The sequence below is a fragment of the Oncorhynchus mykiss genome, chromosome 21 (assembly GCF_057628025.1).
Source record: "Oncorhynchus mykiss isolate SJ-2025 chromosome 21, ASM5762802v1, whole genome shotgun sequence".
NCBI classification, from domain to species: Eukaryota; Metazoa; Chordata; class Actinopteri; order Salmoniformes; family Salmonidae; genus Oncorhynchus; species Oncorhynchus mykiss.
Window position 1 is genome coordinate 33,134,841 of NC_143042.1, and position 10,244 is coordinate 33,145,084.

The 10,244-nt window shown below is 39.8% G+C and overlaps 1 protein-coding gene across 2 annotated transcripts; it reads left to right on the plus strand.

Annotated features, from left to right (window-relative positions):
* The first annotated feature begins 1,599 nt into the window (after nt 1–1,599).
* On the plus strand, nt 1,600–10,003 carry LOC110500362 (uncharacterized). 2 transcript variants are annotated; one of them, XM_036957788.2, is made up of 7 exons: nt 1,600–2,068; nt 3,579–3,752; nt 4,360–4,545; nt 4,823–4,979; nt 6,559–6,613; nt 8,528–8,752; nt 8,972–10,003. In XM_036957788.2, the coding sequence occupies exons 1-7, from the start codon at nt 2,002–2,004 to the stop codon at nt 9,275–9,277; spliced, it is 1,170 nt and encodes a 389-aa protein (XP_036813683.2). In that variant the 5' UTR covers nt 1,600–2,001; the 3' UTR covers nt 9,278–10,003. The 2 variants fall into 2 exon arrangements, with proteins under 2 accessions (XP_036813683.2, XP_036813684.2); XM_036957789.2 differs by having other exon boundaries at nt 1,673–2,068; nt 9,008–10,003.
* Nucleotides 10,004–10,244: the final 241 nt, after the last annotated feature.

The following is a 10,244-nucleotide window of genomic DNA, read 5'->3' on the forward strand; positions in this document are numbered from 1 at the left end:
TTTTTATTGGCCAGTCTGAGATATGGCTTTTTCTTTGCAACTCTACCTAGAAGGCTAGCATCTGGGATGTCGCCTCTTCACTGTTGACGTGAGACTGGTGTTTTGCGGGTACTATTTAATGAAGCTGCCAGTTGAGGACTTGTGAGGCATCTGTTTCTCAAACTAGACACTCTAATGTACTTGTCCTCTTTCTCAGTTGTGCACCGGGGCCTCCCACTCCTCTTTCTATTCTGGTTAGAGCCAGTTTCCACAGTTCTGTGAAAGGAGTAGTACACAGCGTTGTACAAGATCTTCAGTTTCTTGGCAATTTCTCGCATGGAATAGCCTTCATTTCTCATAACAAGAATAGACTGATGAGTTTCAGAAAAATATATTTGTTTCTGGCCATTTTGAGCCTGTAATCCAACCCACAAATGCTGATGCTCCAGATACTCAACTAGTCTAAAGAAGGCCAGTTGTGTTGCTTCTTTAATCAGAACAACAGTTTTCAGCTGTGCTAACATAATTGCAAAAGGTTTTTCTAATGATCAATTAGCCTTTTAAAATTCTAAACTTGGATTATCTAACACAACATGCCATTGGAACACAGGAGTGATGGTTGCTGATAATGGGCGTCGATACACCTATGTAGATACTCCATAAACAAATCTGCCGTTTCCAGCTACAATAGTCATTTACAACATTACAACATTAACAATGTCTGTATTTCTGATCAATTTGATATTATTTTAATGGACACAATTTTTTACATTTTCTTCCAATAACTAGGACATTTCTAAGTGACCCCAAACTTTTGAATGGTAGTATACATACATACATACATACATACATACATACCATAAACAGACAAATAAATACAGAAATTAAATAAATAAAGACACAAGAAAAGAAAAGAATAAGTCACTTGAGCCCCGTCTGACACAAAGAGAAGATTCATACGGTGGACAAGCCTACACACAATCTATATACACACACCATTTACCAGAAAGGAGATCCATATTTTTACTATTTAATTACAGGAAGCCCTTTTTCTTTTATTCCAGTCTTTATGTAAATATTCCTCAAACGTAAATACACAACGGACAAAAAAACTGTAGAAAGGGAAATAGAGGATAAAATGAGTTTTGTCCTCTATTTCTTTGAGGTCATAATCTAAAAATGATTAGCTGACATGTTTTATTGAGTGACTGTCAGTGACTGACATAACAAGAGAAAAACCTGCTGATGCACAACCCAATTTCAAAATTGTACCTGGTGTATTCTAATGTTCTTACTCTCAATAGAAAGTTGAGACCCCGACTGAGTCCCCCCCCCCCCCCCCAAAAAATGATGTTGTTTATGCTTGGAACTGGCCCTGTACGTGTCACAATTGAAATGACCTCGAACAGCAGGAAAGATCCCAGATTAGGCCTTATGACTGCTGTCCAAACCACATCAAGAGATCCAAAGCTGCATCCTAATATTAGTGATGGGATATGTTATTGGTTTCTGGTTTCTTTAGGGTACTGTCTATTCAGCCACACCAACCTCACGGTTCTATAATGTCTGTGTTTCAGGCTTCATTAAGTCAGTGTGTGTGTGAGTAGTTCAAATGAAAGCAGAATGGGAAAACCAAAGTAACCCGTGAACATGTCAGAAGCTGTATCGTGACTCTGTTCACTTCCTCTTCCTCGTCCTTTCGAGTGAGTGAGTGAGTGAGTGAGAGTGAGTGAGAGAGAGAGAGGGAGATACAGAGATACATACAGCGAAATCATATGAAAGGTGCTAAGGCCGGAAGTGTTCGGAAAGAGGAAGTTGAGAGTTGTGAGTCAGAGACAAGAAATTGGTGTGAAGACAGAGATACACTCAGAGAAACAAGGCATGGACAAATTAGAGTAAGTATGGTGGAGTGGAAAAAAGGACAGAGGTAAAAAAAAAAAAAAAACGGATGAAACTGAACTGGAAAACACAACAAAAAGACAACAAGTGAAGAGGAAAGGAGAAGGCTGAACATTGCGACAGATGACAGAGTCGGATATGAGAAAACGCTGTGTCGGCACTCTTCTGGTCCTCATGCTGATACAGACAGGTTGGTTAGACAAACTCGTCTAGAACAAGATTCAAGTTTTAGTTTAGCAAAAACTGAATTAACATAATCATTGAGCATGTAAAAAAGAAGATATGCATATTTCCGTTGTGGTCTTCAAAAACCAAGGTTTCATTACATTGCATTGTTATGGTTATGCAGTACTAAAACCTATTTTAACAGTTGAATGTAGGGTAATACACATTCAGCTGATTTTAAAAAAGTGCAAGGTTTCGACAAAAAGAAACGTATGTTGCAGGTTTTGCCCGTTGTGTTTGTGCGTGTGTGTGCATGCATTGTCTGAATGCAGTTGTGGAAAAAGTACTCAATTGTCATACTTGAGTAAAAGTAAAGACACCTTAATAGAAAATGACTCAAGTAAAAATGAAAGTCACCCAATAAAATACTACTTGAGTAAAAGTCCAAAAGTATCTCGTTTTAAATGTAGTTAAGTACAGAGGTGGAGGAAGTACTCAATTGTCATACTTGAGTAAAAGTACAAAGTAAAAGTAAATGCTATACATCAAATTCCTTATATTGCGCTAACCAGACGCCACACTTTTCTTTAAATGTTTTATTTGATTTACACACACACCGACACGCAGACATCATTTACAAACGCAGCATTTGTGTTTATTGAGTCCGCCAGATCAGAGACAACGCGTTAACCTGATAGATGCGTGAATTGGGCCATGTTGCGGTCCTGCCTGAGCATTTGAAATGTAACAAGTACTTTTGGGTGCCAAGGAAAATGTAATGGGAGTAAAAAAGTACATACACTGACTGTACAAAACATTATGGATACATACTCTTTACATGACATACTGTAGACTGGCCAGGCAAATCCAGGTGAAAGCTATGATCCCTGATTTATGTCTCTTGTTAAATCCACTTCAATCAGTGTAGATGAAGGGGAGGAGACGGGTTAAAGAAGGATTTTTAAGCCTTGAGACAATTGAGACATGGATTGTGTATGTGTGCCATTCAGAGGGTGAATGGGCAAGACTAAAGATTGAAGTGGCTTTGAACAGGATTATTGTAGTAGGTGCCAGGCACACAGGTTTGTGTCAACAACTGCGACGCTGCAGTTCAACAGTTTCCTGCGTGTATCAAGAACGGTCCACCACCCAAAGGACATCCAGCCAACTTGACACAACCATGGAAAGCATTGGAATCAACATGGGCCAGCATCCCTGTGGAACGCTTTCAATATTAGGAAGGTGTTCTTAATGTTTTGTATACTCAAGTGTATTTTTGGCTAAGTAGTGGAGTAAAGGTAAAAGTTGTCAAAAATATAAATAGTAAAGTACAGATACCTCAAAAAAACTACTTAAGCAGTACTTTTTTTTACCTAAGTACTTTACACCACTGTCTGAATACGTGTTCTAGTGTCTTTAGTGTATGATCCACAAAAGCATGGTTTCAGCATTATTTCACTGGAAGTTTCACTGCTAGTTTTTACTAGCACCTACACAACTTGCCGCAACAACGTCTTCTTTCTTACTTCCCACAGGCATGACAGACAGTGGGATTTCTGTGTCTCACAAATGGCATGGAGACCACCTATCTATCACCTGTCGTCTCATGGGGGACAAAGACACTGTTTCTCAGATCAACTGGGAGATGACCAGCAGTTCGAACCACACCACCACCAGATTGAAACTGGGCATCTTCCACCCCGTGTTTGGTACTTAATATAATAATACATAATAATCCGTAATACATAATAATACATATTACTACGTAATACATAATAATACATATTAATACGTAATACATAATAATACATATTAATACGTAATACATAATAATACATATTAATACGTAATACATAATAATACATATTACTACGTAATACATAATAATACATATTAATACGTAATACATAATAATACATATTAATACGTAATACATAATAATACATATTACTACGTAATACATAATAATACATATTACTACGTAATACATAATAATACATATTACTACGTAATACATAATAATACATATTAATACGTAATACATAATAATACATATTAATACGTAATACATAATAATACATATTAATACGTAATACATAATAATACATATTACTACGTAATACATAATAATACATATTACTACGTAATACATAATAATACATATTAATACGTAATACATAATAATACATATTAATACGTAATACATAATAATACATATTACTCGCTTTTACTTTGACTCTTGATTATTGCCACAAGAATAACACACTTAGATATATAATATAATATATATTAATCATGTAATATTTTGCCATTAAGGTACCTACGTGGTCCCGGAGTACAACGATACTGTGGAGATCCAGGGAAACGCCTCCAGCGGCCATTACACGCTCAGGCTGAGAGGTAGCACTGTGTTGGAGGAGAGTCAGTTCTGCTGTAAATTCATGACCTTTCCCTCTGGAGGGCTGGAGCAGTGTATAAATACCAGGATTAATGAAAGCACAGGTACCATTATCTTGTTTGTCTCTCTCTGTTTCTCTCTCTCCTATCCCCACACATCCTGGTATTTCCCCTCTTTCATTTTCTGTTCCTGTTCTTTATTGATCACAACTATCCATTAAAAAAAAAACATAAAAATAATGTTATTTCACAACATTCACCAAAACACAAGTTCGACCTTGCCATTACAACCCACTTGGGTTAGGTAGTGCTTGTATGCACAATTTTGTGTGAATTTATGTGAGCATGTTTAAATGTGTGTCTATCTATGGTCTACTCACAGAGGAGGCCCAGGTGTCAGAAGGCCCACAGGGTTTACTAGAGGAGAGACAAGTGGAGCAGTGGGCTCTGCTAGTAATGGGACCTACCATCTGTCTCCTCAGTATCGCGATCTCTCTCTACTACTGCTTGAAGTATTGCTGCAGACACTGCTGCCGCAGGTACCTACTCGTCAACCAAACCCATTCTCTCTCTCGCTCTCTCTCTCTCTCTCTCTCAAAAGTTTGGACACACCTAATCATTCCAGGCTTTTTAAAAGGTAATTTGTGGAATTTCTTTCCTTAATGCATTTGAGTCTATCATTTGTGTTGTGACAAGTTAGGGTTGGTATACAGAAGATAGCCCTATTTGGTATAAGACCAAGTCCATATTATGGCAGGAACAGCTCAAATAAGCAATGAGAAACAAAAGTCCATCATTACTTTAAGACATGAATGTCAGTCTATACTGAAGATTTCAAAAACGTTGAAAGTTTCTTTAAGTGCAGTAGCAAAAACCATCAAGCGCTATGATGAAACTGGCTCTCATGAGGACCGCCACAGGAAAATGAAGACCCAGAGTTTCCTCTGCACACCTCTAGGCTGTGTAAGGGCTATTTGACTAAGAAGGAGAGTGATGGAGCGCTGCATCAGATGACCTGGCCTCCACAATCATCTGACCTCCACCCAATTGAGAGGGTTTGGGATGAGTTGGACTGCAGAGTGAAGGAAAAGCAGTCAAAAAGTGCTCAGCAGATGTGGGAACTCCTTCAAGGCTGTTGGAAAAGCATTCCAGGTGAAGCTGGTTGAGAGAATGCCAAGAGAGTGCAAAGCTGTCATCAAGGCAAAGGGTGGCTACTTTTAAGAATATAAAATATAAATATATTTTGATTTGCTTAATACTTTTTTGGTAACTTTATGATTGCATATGTGCTATTTCATCATTTTGATGTCTTCACTATTATTCCACAATGTAGCAAATAGTACAAATAAAGAAAAATCCTTATATGAGTAGGTGTGACCAAACTTTTGATTGGTACATAAATATATACACGGAGTGTACAAAACATTAGGTGAAAAACATGCTATTTTCATGACTCAGAGTGACCAGGTGAATCCAGGTGAAAGCTATGATCCCTTATTGCTTGAAGTGCCTTTGAATGGGGAATGGTGGTAAGTGCCAGGCGCACAGGTTTGAGTGCGTCAAGAACTGCAACCCTGCAGGGTTTTTCACACTCAACAGTTTCCTGTGTGTATCAAGAATGGTCCACCACCCAAAAGACATCCTGCCAACTTGACACAACTGTGGGAAGCATTGGAGTCAGCATGGGCCAGCATTCCTGTGGAACGCTTTCTACACCTTGTAGAGTCCATGCCTCAACGAATCAGGGCTGTTCTGAGGGCAAAAGGGGGCGGCAACTCAATATTAGTTTTGTACACTCAGTGTATATACTGTATATACAGTGTATATATATATATATATATCTATCAATATCATTCATCTCTGTATCTCTCTCTTCTTTGTGTCTCTTTATCATTATAACTATCTCTCTTTTCCTTTCAAAAAAAATCTCCATCTCACTCTCTCTCTCTATATCATTTGCTTTATCTTCCTCTCTGTCTTCTTTTTCGCTTTTATTTCTCTCAAACTCACATGGAACAACTGGCCTCTCTCTCTCAGTAAAGTTTGCAGTAGCACTGACTATAAAACCAAAAGTCATCAGATCTCAGATATCTGCTGTTATATATTTTTTTCTTCCAGGAGGCGAGTGTTCGAGGTGGAGACTTATCTGACAGACCAGCACACAGACTCGGAGGTAAAGTTATTCTGTCAGCTATTTTTCCAACTCAACATCCCCTACATACCTTTTTGACACAATGGAAAATAAATGAAGTATCGCAAGGCAATTCTAACGCCATTGATGTAACTGAAAATAGGCTACCTTGGACCATTGCCAAAATACATTGGCCTAACTTCATCTAATGTAGGCTCCCTAATCACAAGCCTTTCTAGAGTCATAGAGATAAAGCATGTCCTCTCTCTATGGCTAGAGTGACCCCTGTAACTATAGCAACCTACGTTACCATGAAAACCCACAGGGCACCGTCACCACGGTTATCGCCATGGTTTCCTGTTGTTCACTGTGAATGACGTACATGTGGTTAGACGTCTCGGTCATCGCTCTGCCGTTTCTCTCTCACACACACACACAAATACACACTGGTAAATGCGGTTTGATGTCTCGGCCATCGCTCATAAGTTTCCCACACTTTTTATTTTTTATTTTATTTTTATTTCACCTTTATTTAACCAGGTAGGCCAGTTGAGAACAAGTTCTCATTTACAACAGCAACCTGGCTAAGATAAAGCAAGAGCAGTGCGACACAAACAACAACACAGAGTTCCAAATTAAATAAACAAATAAACACATAAACAAATAAATAAACACAATAGAAAAGTCTATATACAGTGTGTGCAAATGAAGTAAGATTAGGCCGTAGTGGCGAAATAATTACAATTTAGCAATTAAACACTGGAGTGATAGATGTACAGAAGATGAAAGTGCAAGTAGAGATACTTGGGTGCAAAGGAGCAACAAAAAAAAAAATATATATATAAAATAAATAACAATATGGGGATGAGGTAGTTAGATGGGCTATTTACAGATGGGCTATGTACAGGTGCAATGATCTGTAAGCTGCTCTGATAGCTGATGCTTAAAGTTAGTGAGGGAGATATGAGTCTCCAGCTTTAGTGATTTTTGCAATTCGTTCCAGTCATTGGCAGCAGAGAACTGGAAGGAAAGTCAGCCAAAGGAGGATTTGGCTTTGGGGGTGACCAGTGAAATATACCTGCTGGAGTGCGTGTTACGGGTGGGTGCTGCTATGGTGACCAGTGAGCTGAGATAAGGCGGGGCTTTACCTAGGGGGCCAGCCAACGAGCGCATACAGGTCACAGTGGTGGGTAGTATATGGGGCTTTGTTGACAAAACGGATGGCACTGTGATAGACTGCATCCAATTTGTTGAGTAGAGTGTTGGAGGCTATTTTGTAAATGACATCACCGAAGTCAAGGATCGGTAGGATAGTCAGTTTTACGAGGGTATGTTTGGCAGCATGAGTGAAGGATGCTTTGTTGCGAAATAGGTAGCCAGTTCTAGATTTAATTTTGGATTGGAGATGCTTAATATGAGTCTGGTAGGAGAGTTTACAGTCTAACCAGACACCTAGGTATTTGTAGTTGTCCACATATTCTAAGTCAGAACTGTCCAGAGTAGTGATGCTGAACAGGCGGGCAGGTGCGGGCAGCGATCGGTTGAAGAGCATGCATTTAGTTTTACTTGCATTTAAGAGCAGTTGGAGGCCACGGAAGGAGTGTTGTATGGCATTGAAGCTCGTCTGGAGGTTAGTTAGCACAGTGTCCAATGAAGGGCCAGAGGTATATAGAATGGTGTCGTCTGCGTAGAGGTGGATCAGAGAATCACCAGCCGCAAGAGCGACATCATTGATGTATACAGAGAAAAGAGTCGGCCCGAGAATTGAATCCTGTGGCACCCCCAAAGAGACTGCCAGAGGTCCGGACAACAGGACCAATTATTTTGAATAGTGTTTACACATGATAGAATAGGATAAAAGGACAACTGGAACATTACTTATTATTATTATTTTCAAAACAACATGCACATGACCTAGTCTCTCTTGCCCCCCCCCCCTCTCTCTATACCATCTAGGAGGTCACAGAGGAGCCACCCCATCAACCCCCCCTTCCCTCACCCCCTCCCCTCCAGCTCCAGGGTTTTGACCCCTCTAAGCTCTACACTAAGATCAAGCAGGACCTGCTGTATGGACGACTGTGGAAGGCCTACCAGGGGACAGCTAAGGCCTGGGGCCCCACAACACAGCAGGGTCCACACCAGCAAGGGCCACAACAAGGGGCAGAACTAGGGCCACAAAAGGTATATCTTTCTTTCGAAAGTTTTTTAAAATTAATATGTCTATGCATAAGGAAACCTTGCCTTACAAAACAGTCAATTGAAAACAAAGAAATTGAAAAAGATTATACGACGTGAATGCAAAGCAAAAATAATGTTTGTTGAAGCCTGTGCCTCATGCCAAATAACACAGAAATCACACACATACTGTAGATTATTTGATCACGTCATCATCGTCATCAGGTCTATTTTCTTCTGGGGGATCATCGGGTGTCACAGAGAGAGGAATCAGAAGAACCAGAACTAGAACCTAATCTAGAACAAGAACAAGACCCTCAACCAACCCTTGAAAGAACCGTGGAACCACAGACTGAGCCTGAACCTATCCATCCTTTAGCCCTGGAACCTGGAACACAGATGGAGGTTCAAGAACCAGAATGTAATTTAGAACTAGAACCCAACTTCCCATCAACCCTTTCTGCACAGAGGGAGGAACTGGAATCATACATAGGAACAGAGAAAGAGGAAATTGAAGAAACCAGAGACTAACCCTTCAGCAAGGAGGTTCATGAAGGGAAGGTGTGTTGTGTTGTTGTGTGTGTGTGCGGGCCGTGCGTGTGTGCGTGTGTACGTGTGTGTTGGGAGGAATAATGCACTGTTGACATTGGGTGAATAACCCTGACCTCCTAAGGTTAGCTGTCAATCAATACGATTAATAATTATTGCCCCAGTGAGAAATTTGGAGTAAAAATTAAACTCACAGGTAATCGCCATGGTTTTTTGTTTACTGTGAACATCGTACGTGTGGTTAGACGTCTCTCTCTCTCTCTCTCTCTCTCTCTCTCTCTCTCTCTCTCGCTCTCTCTCTCAGACAGACTGTACGTACTGCACACCACACACGCACACTGGTAAATGGGGTTTGAAGTCTCGGCCATCGCTCAGCTGTTTCTCACATTTGAGCTCACAACAGTGTGGCATATAACGTAACTGGTATACTGTTAACAGACAGAAGAAGCAGGGGAATGTCTTTCAAGCAGAGCTTTTTTATAACATTTCCTGTATTTAGTGCGATGTGAATAGAACATTATGCTTTTAAATATAGTAATGGGTTGCATGACCTTTAGATTCTAAAAAAGAGCTGTTATAGCCAACTGATCTGTTATTGTAAGGAGCAAGACAGTGAGTGATTTTTATTTTGTGTATCCGGTTTTGTGATTGCAATTTCTGTATATAATGTTTATACTTTAGTTTAAATAAAAAATCGGACTAGCAAAAGTGTTAGAGTCCTTCACTTGATATCTAGAATATGCCTGCTTTTTGGGGGGCCACTGGGGGACGACACAAGACCATTTATTCACTAACCTCGGTCCCAGGAAATTTAGCACAACGCATACGTCAACGATTCATAGTTGGCCTTAGTGGGAGTGACCATCAGGCTTGTGGTAATGGCTGGAGCGGAATCAGTGGAATGGTATCAAATACGTCAAACAATGTTTCCAGGTGTTAGATGCCATTC